The following is a 21,135-nucleotide window of genomic DNA, read 5'->3' as shown; positions in this document are numbered from 1 at the left end:
AGTACATAATTATGGGTGTGCCATTTTGGGTTGGGACTGAGATGTTCAACATTAGAGCATGGGCTAGGCTACGTAGTTCCAATTGCTTGAGTTGAAGAAAGGTTGATGAGATACTGGTGTTACCGTACAATCATCCCATCATTCCAAAGTGATAATGGTGTTATCGCATGCCATATTGTCATATTGCCACATTTGTTGAATAATTTAGGAGCATATATTCCATCCAATTTGCACATATGTGAGTAATCTCTCATACATTTTTTACTATTTTTTCTTTAAAACAACAACGAAGATAAAATGGGAAACATATACTATTTATAAATAAAAAAATTTGAAAATATGACATGTAATTTGATTTCTAAATACATATTGACAACACTTAATGTCCTTAAATCAAAATGTTTCAGATTCATAAGTTTTCAATCAAAGTTATAGGCTAGCTAGGGATGAACTCCTAATATATGAAGCAAAGCAAAATATGGACAACATGTACATATGTAAACATAGCGCCTACGTGTGAAATCAAAGCCATGCTTGCCACCCATTTGCTTGCACTTGATGCTTTAGATTTTCATGGTTAATCTGCAAGCAATGATGATAAAATAAGAAGTCTAACTATAATGCACAATCCCAACTATAAAGATTGAAAGCAACTTAACCTAAATACCTTTAAGTTTGACAATTTTCTCATGGCAATACTTTTACTCCAGTTACTTGTAGAATACTGAAAGATAAATATATTTGTCAAGTTTGAGGTAACAAATTGTAACAATATTTACAAAATTAAATAATAAGAAATATTACCTTAATCTTGTACTTCAACCTTTGTACTTTGAGACGGGTGTGATGCTTGTAAAACTGACAAAAAATGCAATTTTATTTATATTTGAAAATTGAATGCAATTTGAATTTATAGTATACTTTTGTATGAAAATAAGAGAAGACTTACCGTATTTAGAAAAGTTGTTTGGCCACTATTAATCTTTTTTCTGCACCCATAAATTGTTTTATTTTATTTTATAATTTGAGATAATTAATTTGTAGAATGATATAGAGAATGCCATTAAAAATAAATAGGTAAGAAATGGTGTTGTACCTTATTTGTTGGACTTTATTCCAAATACGTATGATCTGAGGAGTTGTTGAAGGTTTTAATTCTTCCACAGCCTTTTTCATGCACCACCTATATATTGAAGGTATATATAATGTTAGATTTCTTGTAACAAATTTGTATATAATTTAGGATACATACTGCTCATGCTTCTTCTTTTTCCACTCTTTGAGAATCAGTTGGCTTAGATCAGTAGTTTTTACTCCGACAGATATCTCCCAACCAGGTGTAAAAATACAGACACGTCTGTTTGAGATCTTATCAATAGGTTCCTTCTTCATTTTTTGTGGGTATTCTTGTAAATATCCTAAGAATGAAAACAAATAATTTTTAAAATTACCATAGCACACGTATAGCACATTAAGATAATCAAAATTGAAATTCACAATCTGACCAAAATTTAAAAAACGCACAATAAAGATTTCAAAGGAAGAAATTAAAAAACCCAACTGAAGCTAAATCTGGGAATCATACAATTACATATTATGCTTACATGGAAATGTGTAAAATGAGTACAACCATGCAGGGAAAGGAAGTGAAAACCCACCAATCTCGTACGACTGTGCTTCCATCACCATGCTTCTAGTATCCAATTAATGACAGCATGCATGCTAAAAATTGACGGAGATGGGGATTGAGCTCATATCATTTACAAACACAAAATAAAAAAGATCAAAGAAAAAGAACAACTTAGAGAAGTGAAGGCGGAGCAAAAAAAAAAAGGGGAGTATAAGATTTGGCCACATAATCAAAGGAGATGGGGAGTACATATAATAATATTGTAGCCGGAATGGTACAAATGGGAATGTACGTGGGAACTAAGAAATTACTACTTGGTAGTGGGAGAAGTTCACCGTTTTTTTTTAAACTAACGATAACCTCTATCCCTTTTCTCCCACATTATTATTATTATTTTTAATATAATTTGGTTAGATATTAATATCTCCTCCTAAAATGGAGGAGATACGTTCCTGTCCATTTATTTTTTTTAACTTTTTCTTCCTTTTTTTTTTCCAATAAAACAAATTTTAATTTTATGTTTAATATTTGTCTCCTAAAATGGAGAGCAGTTACGTTGTTTTTGTTTAATATAATTTTGTTAGATATTTTTAATATAATTTTGTTAGATATTAATATTTCCTTCTAAAATGGAGGAGAAGTTATTCACAACATTCCTGTTGTTTTATTTGTTTTTTCGTTTCCTTTTTTTTTTTTTTTCCAATATAACAAATTTTAATTTTTCTGTTTAATATCTCTGTCTCCTAAAATGGAGAGCACTTATTCACTATGTTGCTTTTTTTTTTTTACTTAATTTTTTAATATTTCTCTCCTAAAATGATGTTCAGTACAATTATCTCTGACTTTAATATCTCATCCTAAAATGGAAGAGTTATTCATCACGTCCCCTACTTTTATTTGTTTCTTTTTGTTTAATATAATTTTGTGAGATATTAATATATCATCCTCAAATGGAGGAGTTACCCATCACGTCCCTTTACTTTTATTTGTTGTTTGTTTGTTTAATAATCTAAAATATAGCAAGAACCGTACTAATCAAAATGGAAGCATAAACATTCTAAGAAATATTTGTTAAAAATCATGCATCAAGAAATTAAGGTGAATAAAAGAGAAGAATAACTAAAAAAGAAACCCGGCTAGTCAAAATTTTTTTGAGGCGCTTTCCCATAGATATCTATTTAAAAAACCACACGATAAATGCTCATAGCAGTTTCAAAAATGACGCCACATTCATCCTCTTCTCTTCCGAACGGTTTTGCCATTTTAGTTTGGATTATCTATTTTTTTTCTATTTATTTTAATTTGTTTTATTTTTAATATTTTTTTGTTGCCTTTTTATTATTTATCTCTCTCTCCTCTCCATAACTACTAACTTTTAGAGGATAATTATCATGATTTTTTTATTTTAATTACCATGTTTTGTTTCCAATACAGTTTCTGATAAGTTAAATTCTTTTTTACGTTTTTGTCCTTGATTTTGGGATTTTTTGGACTTTGATTGTGAAGGAAACAAAGGGACTTTTTTGGTATTTCTAAATGCTTCACCAAACTGGCCTTCTCCCTTTATATATATAGACTAGCCTCTCTGCACGCACTAACGTGCGTGCGAGAGGCATTTTTGCATCACGGGCGCTACGCGCCCCAAAGATGTGTTGTTTTAGATATTCTTATATTTCTTAAGTGATTATTTTATAAAATGTGTTTGTGTCCATCACAACAATTTCTTATTATTTTCAATTTTTTATTATGTTCAATCATCTAACTTAATCTTTTTGCACCTACCCATTGTACCCAAAAATGAAATTTATGAATTGTACACTAACCAATCCACCTTTTTTTTCTTTTTTTTTTTGCTTGCTAATTATTATGGTGTCTTTTTTTTTTGTTTGGCTGATAGAATTTGATTTCACGAAATGAGTTATGCTTGATCATTATTATGACTTTGGTAATTAAGTTACTCAGTCTAGTTAGAATTTTGTTATCTCCATCAGTACCATTTTACCCTTATATATTGTACAGAAGATCAAGAGTTAGTTTCCTTAAACTCTCATATAAAAAATAAAAAAATATGCTTAATTATTTAATGTTGTATAGAAAATATGAAATGATCAATATATTTTGTAACATGAGGATTAGTGGTTGTATTAAAAGGGTGCACAACAACATTTTTTTATTATGGTGGACAAAAAGGTATTATGGGCAATATTTGGCGTCATTCGAGCAGGTTGGCAGATCATTTGTTCAATGGTTGTGTGAATGGGATAGTTGATGCAGTTAGAGGAGTGAGTACATAATTATGGGTGTGCCATTTTGGGTTGGGACTGAGATGTTCAACATTAGAGCATGGGCTAGGCTACGTAGTTCCAATTGCTTGAGTTGAAGAAAGGTTGATGAGATACTGGTGTTACCGTACAATCATCCCATCATTCCAAAGTGATAATGGTGTTATCGCATGCCATATTGTCATATTGCCACATTTGTTGAATAATTTAGGAGCATATATTCCATCCAATTTGCACATATGTGAGTAATCTCTCATACATTTTTTACTATTTTTTCTTTAAAACAACAACGAAGATAAAATGGGAAACATATACTATTTATAAATAAAAAAATTTGAAAATATGACATGTAATTTGATTTCTAAATACATATTGACAACACTTAATGTCCTTAAATCAAAATGTTTCAGATTCATAAGTTTTCAATCAAAGTTATAGGCTAGCTAGGGATGAACTCCTAATATATGAAGCAAAGCAAAATATGGACAACATGTACATATGTAAACATAGCGCCTACGTGTGAAATCAAAGCCATGCTTGCCACCCATTTGCTTGCACTTGATGCTTTAGATTTTCATGGTTAATCTGCAAGCAATGATGATAAAATAAGAAGTCTAACTATAATGCACAATCCCAACTATAAAGATTGAAAGCAACTTAACCTAAATACCTTTAAGTTTGACAATTTTCTCATGGCAATACTTTTACTCCAGTTACTTGTAGAATACTGAAAGATAAATATATTTGTCAAGTTTGAGGTAACAAATTGTAACAATATTTACAAAATTAAATAATAAGAAATATTACCTTAATCTTGTACTTCAACCTTTGTACTTTGAGACGGGTGTGATGCTTGTAAAACTGACAAAAAATGCAATTTTATTTATATTTGAAAATTGAATGCAATTTGAATTTATAGTATACTTTTGTATGAAAATAAGAGAAGACTTACCGTATTTAGAAAAGTTGTTTGGCCACTATTAATCTTTTTTCTGCACCCATAAATTGTTTTATTTTATTTTATAATTTGAGATAATTAATTTGTAGAATGATATAGAGAATGCCATTAAAAATAAATAGGTAAGAAATGGTGTTGTACCTTATTTGTTGGACTTTATTCCAAATACGTATGATCTGAGGAGTTGTTGAAGGTTTTAATTCTTCCACAGCCTTTTTCATGCACCACCTATATATTGAAGGTATATATAATGTTAGATTTCTTGTAACAAATTTGTATATAATTTAGGATACATACTGCTCATGCTTCTTCTTTTTCCACTCTTTGAGAATCAGTTGGCTTAGATCAGTAGTTTTTACTCCGACAGATATCTCCCAACCAGGTGTAAAAATACAGACACGTCTGTTTGAGATCTTATCAATAGGTTCCTTCTTCATTTTTTGTGGGTATTCTTGTAAATATCCTAAGAATGAAAACAAATAATTTTTAAAATTACCATAGCACACGTATAGCACATTAAGATAATCAAAATTGAAATTCACAATCTGACCAAAATTTAAAAAACGCACAATAAAGATTTCAAAGGAAGAAATTAAAAAACCCAACTGAAGCTAAATCTGGGAATCATACAATTACATATTATGCTTACATGGAAATGTGTAAAATGAGTACAACCATGCAGGGAAAGGAAGTGAAAACCCACCAATCTCGTACGACTGTGCTTCCATCACCATGCTTCTAGTATCCAATTAATGACAGCATGCATGCTAAAAATTGACGGAGATGGGGATTGAGCTCATATCATTTACAAACACAAAATAAAAAAGATCAAAGAAAAAGAACAACTTAGAGAAGTGAAGGCGGAGCAAAAAAAAAAAGGGGAGTATAAGATTTGGCCACATAATCAAAGGAGATGGGGAGTACATATAATAATATTGTAGCCGGAATGGTACAAATGGGAATGTACGTGGGAACTAAGAAATTACTACTTGGTAGTGGGAGAAGTTCACCGTTTTTTTTTTAAACTAACGATAACCTCTATCCCTTTTCTCCCACATTATTATTATTATTTTTAATATAATTTTGTTAGATATTAATATCTCCTCCTAAAATGGAGGAGATACGTTCCTGTCCATTTATTTTTTTTAACTTTTTCTTCCTTTTTTTTTTCCAATAAAACAAATTTTAATTTTATGTTTAATATTTGTCTCCTAAAATGGAGAGCAGTTACGTTGTTTTTGTTTAATATAATTTTGTTAGATATTTTTAATATAATTTTGTTAGATATTAATATTTCCTTCTAAAATGGAGGAGAAGTTATTCACAACATTCCTGTTGTTTTATTTGTTTTTTCGTTTCCTTTTTTTTTTTTTTCCAATATAACAAATTTTAATTTTTCTGTTTAATATCTCTGTCTCCTAAAATGGAGAGCACTTATTCACTATGTTGCTTTTTTTTTTTTTACTTAATTTTTTAATATTTCTCTCCTAAAATGATGTTCAGTACAATTATCTCTGACTTTAATATCTCATCCTAAAATGGAAGAGTTATTCATCACGTCCCCTACTTTTATTTGTTTCTTTTTGTTTAATATAATTTTGTGAGATATTAATATATCATCCTCAAATGGAGGAGTTACCCATCACGTCCCTTTACTTTTATTTGTTGTTTGTTTGTTTAATAATCTAAAATATAGCAAGAACCGTACTAATCAAAATGGAAGCATAAACATTCTAAGAAATATTTGTTAAAAATCATGCATCAAGAAATTAAGGTGAATAAAAGAGAAGAATAACTAAAAAAGAAACCCGGCTAGTCAAAATTTTTTTGAGGCGCTTTCCCATAGATATCTATTTAAAAAACCACACGATAAATGCTCATAGCAGTTTCAAAAATGACGCCACATTCATCCTCTTCTCTTCCGAACGGTTTTGCCATTTTAGTTTGGATTATCTATTTTTTTTCTATTTATTTTAATTTGTTTTATTTTTAATATTTTTTTGTTGCCTTTTTATTATTTATCTCTCTCTCCTCTCCATAACTACTAACTTTTAGAGGATAATTATCATGATTTTTTTATTTTAATTACCATGTTTTGTTTCCAATACAGTTTCTGATAAGTTAAATTCTTTTTTACGTTTTTGTCCTTGATTTTGGGATTTTTTGGACTTTGATTGTGAAGGAAACAAAGGGACTTTTTTGGTATTTCTAAATGCTTCACCAAACTGGCCTTCTCCCTTTATATATATAGATTAAACAATCAGTTAAGTAAATTGTAGAGTGATGACGTAGTAAATATGAAATCCACATTTGTGCTGATGTGATTACTAAATTTGTACCACGTAACGAAAAAAAATAATTTTTATGCATTTAAAATATAATAATATTTACCTTATTTAAATTATTAAAAAAAAACAAACAACCTAGAAAACGTAGAACCCATCTTCTCCCTCCCTTCCCGACCCCCTCACCTTCACCGAGCCCAAACCCCTCCACCTCCGATGCTCTTCACCGCCACCATGTCCAACCCTCCCTCCCCTCCCTCCTCCTCAACTCCCACCTCGACGCCATCCCCGCCGAGCTCGACAATTGCTTTTTCTGGGTTTGTGTTCTGTAACCTCACCCATCCTCGTCTATCTTTAACCTCACCCATCCTCGTTAGAAATCAAACAACTAAACTCACTTTTCTCCCAACTAACCTAAAACCCTCACCTTCACCCTGCTAGCTACCACAATCAGTGCTCTCACAAATTAGTGAAATCACAACCACCGTACGTTGATTGAAAAATTCCATGGCTTTCTGAAGCAAATAAAACTTGGGTTGCAAGGAGAAAACCCCAAAAAAATCCCAATTCAACGAAATGGTTGTCCTGGAGACGAAATCTCAAATCCCCATTTTTCTTAGTTCAAAGCTTCAGCTTTCTCTTTAGAATTAGAAATGAATAAAAGTAAAAGATTAATTTGTGGGAAATTAAGAGGCTTGGGTTGTGGGTTTGCAATGATGCACAACTATTGGCTAAAGAATGGATTATTGGTTGTTACAGTGTTGGTGGTTGGAGAAAAAAAATAGAGGAATGTGGGGTGGGGCGGGGTTACCTCTCTGTCTTCGACACCCACATGGTGGTCATGGTAGGGAAGAAGTTCAATGTTGGCAAGGTAGCAGGGAGGAAGAACCGCAGCAAAGTCGTTGACTTTGGGGCTTCGTGGGGCTTTAATGTGTTGTTGAACTCGGGGATTGCTGAAGCTCGAGGCTTCGTGGTGGCTGCAGTGTGTTGTCGAGGCTTCGGGGATTGCTGAAGCTCGAGATTTATTGTCAACCACCAAGACATCTCAAAAGTTTACGTAACTAAAGAGGTTCACATATTCCATATGTCATACCTCTATACTTAGCTTCCAGACGACCTTGACACCACTTTCTGCTTCTTACTACACCACGTAACCAAATTACCTCCAACAATCGTAAAATATCTAGATGTAGAAAGTCTGTCAGTAACATTGCTAGCCCAATCTGCATCTGTAAACCTCTCAACTTTTAGATGTTCATGTTTTTTCATAAAGTATTCCTGTACTAGGTGCAGATATGCCACAATTTGCATTACCGGAGCTATGTGACATTCATTGGGCGAGTGCATACTTCAGAGTGTGAGAGAGAAAACGAATTAACAACAAAACAAGTTCCGGTTTGAGAATTCATACTTCAGAGTGTGAGAGAGAAAACACTGCGATACGACACCGTTGCGTTGTGAACCTCTGCTTCGCTTTTGCATTTGGTACAATAAGAAGATGCTCAGAAAATGTGGCGGGAAATCGGAGACAGGGAAGCGGGCAACCTCCACCCAAATTTGTTCTCGAATCGAATCAGGTCATCTCCCCTCACCGAGGCTCCGTCAATTCTCTCCAGCTCGATTTGACGGAGGGCCCGTACCTGTTATCCGGCGCCTCCGAAGCTTCCACCGCCGTGTTCGATGTCCAGCGCGGGACCGATTATGGAGGCGGAGCTATCACGAGGCACAAGTGCCTCTTTGCGGTGGATAAGCAGCACGAGCGCGGGCATAAGTACGCGGTGTCCTCCGCCGTGTGGTATCCCGTCAACACCGGACTGTTTGTGACGGGTTCGTACGATCATCACATCAATGTTTGGGACACGAATACGACTCAGGTAGTGATGGACTTCAAGATGTCGGGAAAGGTGTACCGGACTGCAATGTCGCCGTTGGCAACTTCTGACATGCTCATTGCTGCCGGAACCGAAGATGTTCAAGTCCGCCTATGTGATATTGCCTCTGGGGCTTTTGCTCACATCTTGTCTGGCCACCGCGGTATGTCCCAAAATTCACAGAATTCGACGTTTGATGCACACCTGATACATAGAAAATTTAAGCTTCTTATCATGGTTATGTGAACACATGAAACATTTTGGATGACAATATCGAGGATATAAGCAGGGATTGTTCTTGAAATTTGGGGTGGACAATTACGAATGTTTTGAAAATTCGCTTCTTTAAACAATCCGGCCTAGTCGGTTTTCTCAGCGTTTTGTAATTTGTAGCATTTGGATTTTCTGGTTGAACCCTGTAACTGTGGACAGCTAGAAATTTACAATACACCGTGTTAGCGGAATTCATGCTTAGAACCTGAGTATCGTAAAAGCTAGGTTTCTGCTTTTGGTAGATTCATATTCTTCCTTTGGGTTCTCTAGTTTTTGTTTACAAAAGTACAAGTGTTTTTAGTCTTGTTTCTTGGGTTTAAGTTTAAAATATAACGTGGAATAAAGTTTCGTGCGTCTAGAAGGTCCTCAGTGCTGGTATATTTCATGATGGCAGATGGTGTGATGACTATGGAATGGTCTACTTCTAGCGAGTGGGTTTTGCTTACAGGTGGATGTGATGGTGCAATACATTTTTGGGACATTAGACAGGCCGGATGTTTTCATGTTTTGGACCAATCTTAGTCTCAGCTTGCGAGGTGACCACCAATCCTGGAACGCTCTGCCACAATTAAAGTTTTCTTCTTTTCTTGGCTGAGCCAAAAAAGTTTGTTTTCAAATTACTTATCTCGCACTTAATTTGTTCAGTTTTTATGAATATTATTTGCTTCGCTGTTAGTTAGCCTGTTTCACCAGCATTTCTGAAATGGTTTTATATACGTTTTTGGGAAATGTTGTTTCCTCTTTTTCATCCAAACGCTTCAACTCTCCTATCACAAGGACCATCCAAGGATGAGGATAATTGCAGTGACTAGCATCCGCTGTGCTTGTGATCCTCATTTCCGCTAGGTAGAGCACCTTTGTCTTTCTCTGAGTTTCCTGTTGTGCTTTTAGATCTAAGAGGCTGTATTTGATGGGCACAATGATTAGTAAGTTTATATTTTCTTGCGGCGTGTATATATATGTACGTTTAAACACATTCTTAAAGTAGAATCAAGGGAAAAATTCATGGAAAAACTTGTGCACTGATGATTAAAAGAAGAAAAACTGAGTTTGTTATGAATGAAAAATAAAATTTGATAAGTGATATTTAGTTTAATAACACATTAAAAAATTGTACATAATTACCGAATGTATCCGTCAAATATTTCCCTTGATAATTTGTTCAGTTATCTTATATAGTTACACCCTAACAAAATCCTGGAATCAACCTAAAATTCTGTTCGTTGTATCACGCCGAGAAACTAGGTTCGTTGTTGTCCAACAGCATGCAGTCAACATCAATCAAAAACTTGTCACCGGAGGCAACGTTCCCCAATTCTTGGTCTGAAGCTCCATTCTCCGGCTGATTGTCTTCTGCCTGAGTTACTGTGGAGGTGGCAACGGGCGATCCATCAAATTTGATACTTCCTCCGAACGGTATGGTTGCTTGTGTCGTAGAGTTTGCCTGTTTCAATACTTTATTGCACAAGATAGTGCCCTGGAAATCCATGAAAGTATAATTGAGAAACTGCATCCTCTCATTAGGTGTCATCTTTGAAAACCCAAATGAAGTGCTAGTCCATGTATCCAGTGTGCTAGAAGCGGAAGGCAAAACCAGTCTCTCAACTCCCAAGTTCACGAGCTGGTTTTCGAGCTCATCCCTCATAACACGACACATTCCTTGTCTACGATAATGGAACCTAGTTGCCACCAGAGGTACTTCCGCCAACTCACTGTAGATCCTCAGGCTACCCGCGGTGTTCACTTCCACATCTCTCTCCAAAAGCACTGTGTAAAAGCTTCTGAAGTTCAAGCGGCTCAGGTCCGATTCTCTGTTGAAAATAATGTCCTCGACAATGTCACTCTTCTTGTAAGGATCCTGAGAAGGCTCGAAACACTCGTGCATCACACTCAGAGCCAAATTGAGCTTGCTGTAGTTTTCTGTCAAGTCCTCCATATCAGAATCAGATGGAGGAGAAGGCCTCAACTTTGAACTACGGCCCTAAACCTTAAATTCCAAATGAATCCCAGTTTTCAAAATCTTTCATACTCAATCCAATCAATCCAATCATGCTCAAACCAATTCAGTCTAATACGTAAGTAAAAGTTGCTATTCATATTTGGCACATGTAAAGGTATAGATAGTTCCAAGTCAAATGAAATTTGAAGAGTGGTTTTTTTAGATCCCTGGTTAGTGGAAGAAAAAGGGTTATTGCATCCTTTTATGATATCAAATGTTAAAAAGGAAAAGTAACGAAACGTCCAAACAAAACTTCAGTTTTAATGAAAAATGATAAATAAAGGTTTAGTGAATAGTATCAGGGAAATGTAAAAATGTGATTTTTCGTTAAAAATGAACAGTACCTGAAGTGTTTCGTTAAAACTCCCATGTTAAAAAAGTGAAGTATAAATCCTCATCCTACAGAATGATTAACTCAGAGAAACAAATGCATAAATGGACAAGATAGTGTTTTAGAGATTTTTTTTTTCTATCCTGATATTAACACACAAAATTGCAATCTATATAATCCTTTAGTTAGAGCATTGTTATGATGTTTCCAATTTGATAAATAAAATTATTTTTCTAATAGCAATGGTAAAATTTCATTGATAAGAGAAAACATATTACAAATAAGGGAGGCAGAACACTACCATCAACATTACAATCTGAAAGTAAACAAATAAAATCGGAGGTTCCTCAAATCAAGTCCAAAAAGAAGTATCCATGCAGAAAGCATGTCGAGCTAGGAGGTGAGCAACACCTTTGATTTGATTATCTTTGTTACCTAGTTTGGTGTCGGCAAGTACTACCGGCAAGACGTGTAATATTAATATATTACACTTTAAATTTATGATATGTCAGTTATGTTTGTGTCACTTGCATTATATTATACGTGATAGTACTCTACATATTACTGTAGAGATTCAAATTGCACTATGTATGTTTCTTCTGGAATGGGCCCTCGATTTTGACTGAATTACAATTGTCCCATTGTGTACGCGCGCTGAGCTTCACCCAAAACCACCGGGTTGGGCTGTTGTTTTTGGGCCCAAGTGGGCTGTCCCTTGGGTAGGTAAAATGTCAATTTTGCTTGATTCAATCCAAATAGATGGTCAGGGATTAGGGGTGGTTTGGTCATTTTACACTAAAAGACGTGGGGGTTGGGGTGGCACAGGGTGGGGGGAAGAGGGTGATTTGAGGTAATGGGTTCTGTGTCACTTTCTTTTCCTCCATCTATGACATCTCTTCAGGTCCTCTCTCCCTCTCTCTGAAATATCACATGAGAGAAGGTGGTTTGGAGGATAATACGATTGTTGCTGTAATAACAAGTATGTAGTTCAAGTTTTGAAAATTTAATCATCATTAGTTGCTTAATATCATACTAATTATGTTCAATTTGAGATTATAATCATGTTCAAAGAGAACCCAGTTGGGAAATTTGAGGCCTTTAGCTTGGGGTGTTGGTTAAATTTGTTAGATTTGTCATGGATTTTGGGATGATACATGATCTTTGTGGTGGGGAATTTGGCGTGGGACGGCTTGATGATTCTACTTTGCTTCCTTCAGGGGACAATTGACTGTTTTCTTAAAAACAGTCCAGCCAGCGCCGAACTTTGGTTGATTTTGGGGCATCTGAGTTACTTAAGTAGAATCAAGGGAAAAATTCATGGAAAAACTTGTGCACTGATGATTAAAAGAAGAAAAACTGAGTTTGTTATGAATGAAAAATAAAATTTGATAAGTGATATTTAGTTTAATAACACATTAAAAAATTGTACATAATTACCGAATGTATCCGTCAAATATTTCCCTCGATAATTTGTTCAGTTATCTTATATAGTTACACCCTAACAAAATCCTGGAATCAACCTAAAATTCTGTTCGTTGTATCACGCCGAGAAACTAGGTTCGTTGTTGTCCAACGGCATGCAGTCAACATCAATCAAAAACTTGTCACCGGAGGCAACGTTCCCCAATTCTTGGTCTGAAGCTCCATTCTCCGGCCGATTGTCTTCTGCCTGAGTTACTGTAGAGGTGGCAACGGGCGATCCATCAAATTTGATACTTCCTCCGAACGGTATGGTTGCTTGTGTCGTAGAGTTTGTCTGTTTCAATACTTTATTGCACAAGATAGTGCCCTGGAAATCCATGAAAGTATAATTGAGAAACTGCATCCCCTCATTAGGTGTCATCTTTGAAAACCCAAATGAAGTGCTAGTCCATGTATCCAGTGTGCTAGAAGATTGGTCTTGTGGGTGAACTTATCAGGGTTCATTTTCCTTCACCAATTAATGATACCTAACAAACACTGCAAACAACATGGGTGAGATAATTAAAAAAATACAGTAAAAATTCAAACTTTTTGTATAATTTCCTTCAGTTTAAACAAAACTTAGAATTTTGCATCTGGGAAACTTCCAATTCAAATAAAAATTAAAAATCTCCATCTGGGTTTCTTTAATTTCAACTAGAAATTAAAATATTTTATCTGGGTTCTTTTCAATTCAACCCAAGAACACAAAGAACCTTTGATCATACCTTTCCCAATTTACGAAACTCATGAACTTCTTAAATATTCCATCTTGGTAACATGCAATTCAAATAAAAATTAAAACTTGTTCACCGGGGTTCCTTTCAATTTGATTCAACAAATATCGAAAGGCGAAAACAGAGCGTATAAATAAAACATACAATCATCGATCATGTCTTCCCAATTTACGAAATTCTTGAACTTCTTCAATTCTTTTTCCGAGATTGAAAAATGACAGAGACTTTACTACTTAAATCAATTCCTTCTAAACCCAAAACCCATATGGAAATCAACTCTAAAAACTCAAAAGATTCACACAGAGAGAGAAGCAAGAGAAATCTTGGACGTACCTTATGAGGAGGAAGCTGAAGCTTTTCTGCAACAATGGCGGGTAAATCCACAACTGCGTTTCAAGAATTTGATATGGTATTTCCTTCGGTTGATCGAATCGTTATGAGTTTTTTCTGATGGGTGCTTGGGAGAGTGTGAGTGAGAGATTTTAAGGAGGATGAACCGACGACACGCAAGCAGCTAGAACATACTAGACGTAGCGGGAAGCTTTCGGTGCTTTTTCGTAATTTCAAGAACGTCTTTTCATATTGTAAATCAACGACCTTATCGGATATATATTTTAATGAGCACGGAATACGGATGCGCTCGGCATATATCATTTCACAAATATAGAAAATCTTGATTTTAAGTATCTTTTCATTTATATAAAAGAATTTTAACGAAAAATTCTCAGTACGGTTTATTTTAACGAAAAATTGTATTTTTACATTAGAAAGTCAATCCTGGTACTATTTATTTTACCCGTTATTTTGTCTTTATCGTTAAAACTCAAAATTTTGAAACTATTTTCATTAGTTTTCCTTTTATATAATGATTATAGGTTGCAGGTGGCCCTTTACCACTATGATAGAAAGGAATGATTTCCTTATATGACGGCATGGGTTCGAATTTCATCAGTGGTAAATTAATTTCTAACTTAACGACAATATCTTGGGATTTACCTTTATTAACCTTATAATTTTGTGCTCAGGACACCATCTTAAGAGTTTTAACATGATTGTTCTTCTATTTCATAGATTCGAAATGTGTTTAGTATCTCATTTAATTGGTGTACCTTTGCTCATTTAACTCAAATTTAATACGATTTGGTCCTCCAATTTCTCTGAATTGCTAACAGATTTACTTTCTTTGGATATTTCAGGAACTCTGGTTGTGGGAGGAAGAAGCCGGTTCCTTACTATTTTTAGGTATACGATTATGTGCCTTGATTGCATGTTCAAAGTCTAATTAGTTATATAAATTTTTAATTTATCTTTGCAAAGCTTTCGTACTTGGATTTTAAATATGTGATTGGTTTGTGAAAAATAAACGAGAAAATTAATCATGGGGACATTCTTATTCAACTTAAATGTGTTTTATTCATTCGATTATGTCTAAAACAGTTAGTTCCTGCAGCAATGCGCGGGCGTAATTTCTAGTTATACCTATAATAAGACCATCTCCAAACATTGGGAACAAAATTTTTTTAACCAAAGATTATTAAGAAATGAATTTAAGTTGAATTATGTCCATTAAGTAACTTTTAAAAAAAAAATAAAAATTATGTAGGTTATTCTAATTTTATTTCATAAATATTTTAACTTAAAAATATTAGATTCCGATATATAATGAAAAAACACTAAACTGATTATTTTCTGAAACAAAGCATTGCATTTTGATTTAATTTTAGACTGTTAGATTTTTTTATTTTATTTTATATATAGTTAAATATATCATATTCAACTTCATCCATTATATTAAATGTATTTATAAATTTATAAATTTTAAATTAATAATTAATAATTTTAAATTAAGACAGTTGGATTAACCAACCGTCCAGATCAATGTCATCCTATCAAAAGACCTATCAAAATAATGCAATTGGGATTGTACATGAGTGACCGACAACTCATCAGGCAGGACCCCACTTCCCTCAGCCTGTCCCCTTTCTTTTACATTTTGGCGAGTTTCCTCCCTTTCAGCGCGTCAATCATGCGCCAATCCGACTCATCATTGCAATCCACTAATTCCTCTCTTCCACGCCTCATTTACTCTCTCAGCACAATAACTTCTTAGCAAAATCTTTTTGATAAGAAGTCACCATATTCCTATCTTGGTAAATCAAAACGCATACAGGCAAAACCTTTTAGATTCTCGCTTGATCCTTTTTACGAGGATTTTAAAGATTCTTTAATTATAATTGTTCATTGTACATTGTATGATCAGTTTTTGTCAGATATTGTTTATATTTAATTTTAAATATAAAAAATTATAATAATTTATAACTGCACAATGTACGATGAATGGATGTGATTTGAGAATCTCCGGAATCCTCACTTAGGAAAACGGAGTTGTCCAATCTCTACATTAATAAATTAATGTTAAAGACTTCAATTAAAACCAAAAAGTCAATAAGATCTCAATGAAAGAACATTAGTATCTAGAGACTAAATATAATTTTTTTTAAAAAAAAAAGGAATAATTGCCTAAGAGAACAGCGGCACGAATGCCAAATGCCGCTTCAACGTGACGTATATGCTTTGTTTCTGCTGTCGAGGATTGATTCGTAAGCCATCGTGCTTGTTGATGTGAGATTCTGGAAACAAGGTTTACGTTCTATAAAAAATAGTTGCTTGCCGACACTGCCACTATAGATTCACCACTCAAACTTGTTATTCCTTTCGTCCGAGGAGAGTAAACAGCAGCATCAAGGCAAATCGTTTTGGTAATACGAGGAAAGAATCTTGCATTGTAGAAAGCAAGCGGGTAAACATAGGTATCCACTGTCTATATAAACTAGCAAAGAAGAACAGCAATTGCACAACCATTCTGCATCAATTTCCTCTCCATATATTAGACTTCTTTTTTAAATAAGGTAGATATTTAGCCTGCTTTCATTTGTATTAGATAGAAATAATTGTTTTGATAAGTGTGAAATATATTGTCTGCATGCTTAATAACAAATTATTTGCTCTTTTTTTGCTGCCAGCTATTCTCAACTCCATTGGTAGTGACACAGAACAATAATTTACGATGTGCTTCAAATGTATGCAAATTCCGGAACACTGAAGCAAATTATTCTCTCCATAGTGCTCAAGTCGATGACAGTTGGCATGCTAATGCTACTTTCCAACAAAACATTATTTAAACTATTTTTTTTACCATAAGCAAGGTGATTACTAGAGTTCTTTATACTTCAGTATAGCAGGACATATGTTAATCTGGGAATTTCACATTTTCTCCTTCTTTCTATTTTTTTTGTAATTTCCTATGCCATTTGGAACTCAAGTATATAATTATAAAAATTGAAGATATTTCTAATATAAAAAAAAAAAAAAAAAGCTTTTCAGCATTACTGCAGTTTTCAGTTTTTTTTTTTTTTTTTTTTGGGAATTCATGGATAATTAGCTTTACTATATTTGTTGGTGCATTTAGTAACTTATTTGATTTTAGTTTTCCTAGCCAAGTCAATATGTAATTTACTGCATTCTCTGCCTTTAAAAAAAAAATTGTTTACTTACGAAGTAATAATGAATAAAAATCTGAGAACAGAAATTTAGAAAAGAACGAGTGCAAATATACAACCATATTATTAATTGTATGTAAAAATTGATTAAAAATACTATGAATGTATCAATACATTATATGAGTCACCAATTTTTACCAAATCAACAACTTACAACTAAGAATGTGAGTGAATTTTGGTACAAGTGTTGTTTTATAACAACTGTATGTAAGCCTATTCTACTCGAGTTTATAACATGAAAAACACACATGTGGAGTTTGTTTTGTTTAAATTTGGGAGTTTTGTGATTTTGAGATTTATAAATATCAAAATTTTAATCTTTTTTTGGGTGAATTTTTTTTAATTCACATTATCTTATACATTCTGATGAGGGACTGAATTGAAATTATGATTTGCTTTTTTCATTGTATATAGGCAGAAGTTGGTTCAAGCTTGAATTTATAGTTATATCTTTTCAAATTCCATGTTTGTGGATAATAACGATGCCTCATACAACGTTCACCATCTAGTTAAGAATGTTGGTAGTGAAGTCCTGCTGGAAAAAAACGTCCTCTCCAATTGGTGCAAAACCAGACTCCAATCCACACAACAACAACAAACTAGGTAAGCATACTCTATCCTTTTTTTCTCTGTAGTATGATTCTATTGTCATATAAATTTGCTTCGTGTGTTTCAATATTTTTCTTTCCTTGCCTAGGATGCTTCCTTAACAATCAACACATATTGGACAAAAGCTTTTAGTGTTGAAGCAAAATTTTTTTTGCGTGGTTTGGCATACTCCTTGTATCTTCGAAACACAATCTCTCTTACAATTTTTAATTTCCTGGCAACGCACGGGCATAACTTTCTAGTCCATCCTATTTGGTGACCTGCATCTTTTTTTAGTTGACCTTAGTGAAGTACACAATTTTACATGCGGTTTAGGGCCCATTTGATAATCATTTCATTTAGCTTTAGGATACACACATTGTCAAATTAGAAGAAAAATATAAAACTTAGTGCTTTTAGATTTCTTAGTTGTTTTTGCTTTTAGTTAGCAAATTGCAATTGTATCCAGAAGAACTTTGCAAGAAAAAAAGAAATTATTACGTACTCTCCCTTCTTACTTTATTAGCTTATTCTCAATTTACAGAACGACCGATTTGAAATGGTGCTCCAAGGAACGTATATATTGAAGAGCAACTCACTTCATCCATAACCAACAGAGCTAAGGGTACGTTCTTTAATTATAACCATATTTGATTTGAGTTGGAATCTTGGATCTCATTTATGGCATTTGGTTTGCTTCTAAATCTGGTGCCATGCAAGCTTGTACTTTTCAGTCTGTGTATTAATTATTTATCGTGTTTATGTTAAATCTGCCATAGTTTAGTGTACATACGTGATGCAATCTTGAAAAAGAATGAAGAACAAATCAGAGAATTTTAGAGATCAAATGCTTGAGCTAATAGTAGCAGCCCAGCATCCTTCATACATTCTTATCTCTTATCCTTCACTACCAAACAAAGACAATTACTTTGAGCCCGTCAATCTAAAAAACTAATTTGGTGCATACACTTGTCTAATGAAACCAAGTCCACACCTAGTTCACTAACAACAAAGTAACACTAGCAGCTACATAACACTAGCCTTATGGAATTCAAGCAAACAAACACATACAAATTTCTTGTGTTCCAAGTTGTAGGATCAAAACCAAATCTCATTTAGCTCCCCGTTCATTGGTTGGTTTTAGCTTTTAAGGAATTTTTTAAATAATGGAATATAAAATTAACTTTTTGTCAAGCCCTGCTCGAATTGAAATCCAAAAAATAGGGAGAAAAGTGGAGGGTGTTGTAAAATTTTAGATATAATTATATGTATTATTATTGTGGCTATTTGATGATGAAGATGTTTCTTGGTTGGTTGGAATTGAAGCAAGGCCATTAGACATATAACCTTTCAAAGGAATTTGGAATTGGGTTATTTATCTTTCATAAAATGATGTATGTCGATTGGAAGTTTTTAAACAAATAAATTTGTTCTTTTTACAAATCTGAAAACACAAATGGAAAAGCCATTTAAACAAACTGACATGACCTTATAAGAACGGTAAGCATTCTTACCGTTTGTCCATCAGATTTCTTAGAATCCAACATGATTATTCAAGAAAATGTGAGAGAGCACTATGATGTTTATACAAGTATAGGTAAAAATGTATCCCACACTAGTTTTGGTATGAATGTATCCCACACAACGTAATTAATATTAGAAAATTACAATTAAATGCCAAGAAACTAGAGTTAGTTTCTAATTTTAGACAATGTTTTATTCAAAAAGTAATATTTTTCCAGAAGTGGAATAGAATTTTCCGTCTTTCATAATGTGTTTATTTATAAGTTGTTGAAAGATCATAACTCATAAGTCAATTAGAAAAGAAAAGTATTTCTTGAGATCCTTTTCTTCTAATTTAATTTGTATTCATGAGCAGGCATGGAGATTGTTAGTCTAATTGTCGGAATAGTTGACAAGTATGCAGTTGAACCAGCTAGACGCCAAGTGGGTTACCTAACTCACTGCAAAAGCAAACTTGAGAAACTACAGACTGAAGTGCACAAATTAAGTGCCGCTAGAGAGCGGCTAGTGCTCAAGGTTGTAGAAGCTGAAGAAAGAGGTGAAACAATCCACACTGACGTACAGAACTGGCGGAAACACGCGGATAAGATCACCGAGGAGGCGAACGAATTACGGAAGCCTGATACGCAAGCAAAGATGAGCTGTCTCCGTGGGGTTTGTCCAAACCCGGTGCTCCGATACAAGCTAGGCAGGACATCAACAAAGTTGAAGCAGGCGGTTGTTGAACTCGTTGAACTCCACGCAAAAAAAGATTTCGCTAGCATTTCATACAATGTCCGCCCACAAGATGTATCCGTGGTATCTGACAAACATTATGAGGCATTTGATTCGAGGAATTTAACTGTCAAGAAGATCATGGATGAACTGAGAATTCCTAATACCGACCTGATTTTGGTGTATGGTATTGGAGGCGTGGGGAAGACCACACTGGTTGAACAAGTCCTTAGGCAAGCTGTAAAAGAAAAGTTATTTGCTGATGCAGTTATGGTAAGAAGTGTGCAAAATCCGGACCTTGAAGGAATTCAAAAAGAAATTGCCAGAAAGTTGGGTATGGAAGTTCAAGAAAGCGAAACTATGTCAATAAGAGCACTACATCTATGTGACAGGGTAAAAGACAAGAAAGTTCTTGTAATTTTAGACAATATTTGGGAAAGCATTGACTTGGAGGCGGTAGGACTTCCTTGTCTGCCGAATTGTAGAATACTTTTGACATCCAGAACTCGAAAACTGCTATCCTCAGACAAGCGGTTGCAAAAAGACTTTGAGCTTCGAGTTCTAAACGAGGAAGAAGCTTGGCGTTTATTTGAGACAAAAGCAGGTGATGTTGTTAACAATCCCGACATACGAACTGTGGCAACCGATGTAGCCAAAAAATGCGGAGGTTTGCCACTTTTGGTTGTCACAGTCGCAAGCTCTTTAAGAAATAGAAGTACTTTACCAGTATGGAAGAATGCCTTCAGTCGCCTAAAAGTGTTTGACAACGAAGACCCAGCCGAACAAGAAGCATACTCGGCGTTAGAGTGGAGCTACAATCAATTGGATGATCAAAAGCTGAAGCCACTATTCTTGATATGTGGAATTATGGTAAATCGATGGGGATACGCTCATCTGACAGACTTGTTGAAATATACAATTG

The 21,135-nt window shown here is 34.2% G+C and overlaps 4 protein-coding genes, 1 long non-coding RNA gene and 1 pseudogene across 7 annotated transcripts; 2 read left to right on the top strand and 4 right to left on the bottom strand.

Moving 5' to 3' along the window:
- Positions 1-383: 383 nt before the first annotated feature.
- LOC108867095 lies at positions 384-3,192 on the bottom strand. 2 transcript variants are annotated; one of them, XM_048588450.1, is made up of 7 exons: positions 1,605-3,192; positions 1,253-1,418; positions 1,097-1,183; positions 950-989; positions 805-858; positions 668-724; positions 384-582 (listed from the first exon to the last, which is right to left on the bottom strand). In XM_048588450.1, the coding sequence occupies exons 2-7, from the start codon at positions 1,390-1,392 to the stop codon at positions 523-525; spliced, it is 438 nt and encodes a 145-aa protein (XP_048444407.1). In that variant the 5' UTR covers positions 1,393-1,418; positions 1,605-3,192; the 3' UTR covers positions 384-522. The 2 variants fall into 2 exon arrangements, with proteins under 2 accessions (XP_048444407.1, XP_048444406.1); XM_048588449.1 differs by having other exon boundaries at positions 1,659-3,192.
- A 1,106-nt stretch (positions 3,193-4,298) lies between these two features.
- LOC125479280 lies at positions 4,299-7,108 on the bottom strand. Of its 2 annotated transcripts, none has more exons than XM_048588448.1 (7): positions 5,520-7,108; positions 5,168-5,333; positions 5,012-5,098; positions 4,865-4,904; positions 4,720-4,773; positions 4,583-4,639; positions 4,299-4,497 (listed from the first exon to the last, which is right to left on the bottom strand). In XM_048588448.1, exons 2-7 carry the CDS (start codon positions 5,305-5,307, stop codon positions 4,438-4,440), a joined length of 438 nt encoding a protein of 145 aa, XP_048444405.1. In that variant the 5' UTR covers positions 5,308-5,333; positions 5,520-7,108; the 3' UTR covers positions 4,299-4,437. The 2 variants fall into 2 exon arrangements, with proteins under 2 accessions (XP_048444405.1, XP_048444404.1); XM_048588447.1 differs by having other exon boundaries at positions 5,574-7,108.
- Positions 7,109-7,316: 208 nt separating this feature from the next.
- On the top strand, positions 7,317-9,974 carry LOC125479276 (annotated as a pseudogene).
- A 325-nt stretch (positions 9,975-10,299) lies between these two features.
- Positions 10,300-11,286, bottom strand: LOC125479277 (increased DNA methylation 1-like). Its single transcript, XM_048588445.1, has 2 exons — positions 10,453-11,286; positions 10,300-10,416 (listed from the first exon to the last, which is right to left on the bottom strand). The coding sequence occupies exon 1, from the start codon at positions 11,233-11,235 to the stop codon at positions 10,528-10,530; it is 708 nt and encodes a 235-aa protein (XP_048444402.1). The 5' UTR covers positions 11,236-11,286; the 3' UTR covers positions 10,300-10,416; positions 10,453-10,527.
- A 1,715-nt stretch (positions 11,287-13,001) lies between these two features.
- LOC125479284 lies at positions 13,002-14,764 on the bottom strand. The gene is made up of 2 exons (XR_007259914.1): positions 14,161-14,764; positions 13,002-13,588 (listed from the first exon to the last, which is right to left on the bottom strand). It is a non-coding gene; the product is annotated as an uncharacterized LOC125479284 (long non-coding RNA).
- A 5,092-nt stretch (positions 14,765-19,856) lies between these two features.
- Positions 19,857-21,123, top strand: LOC125479364 (probable disease resistance protein At1g15890). The gene is made up of 2 exons (XM_048588599.1): positions 19,857-21,083; positions 21,115-21,123. The coding sequence occupies exons 1-2, from the start codon at positions 19,857-19,859 to the stop codon at positions 21,121-21,123; spliced, it is 1,236 nt and encodes a 411-aa protein (XP_048444556.1).
- The last annotated feature ends 12 nt before the right edge of the window (positions 21,124-21,135 follow it).

Source organism: the organism of the source record quoted next, unplaced genomic scaffold (genome assembly GCF_019419815.1).
Source record: "Pyrus x bretschneideri cultivar Hongxiangsu unplaced genomic scaffold, Pyrus_bretschneideri_v1 Contig28, whole genome shotgun sequence".
NCBI lineage: Eukaryota > Viridiplantae > Streptophyta > Magnoliopsida > Rosales > Rosaceae > Pyrus > Pyrus x bretschneideri.
The sequence above is the reverse complement of the archived record's forward strand: the minus strand, read 5'-3'. Positions and strand labels throughout refer to the sequence as shown.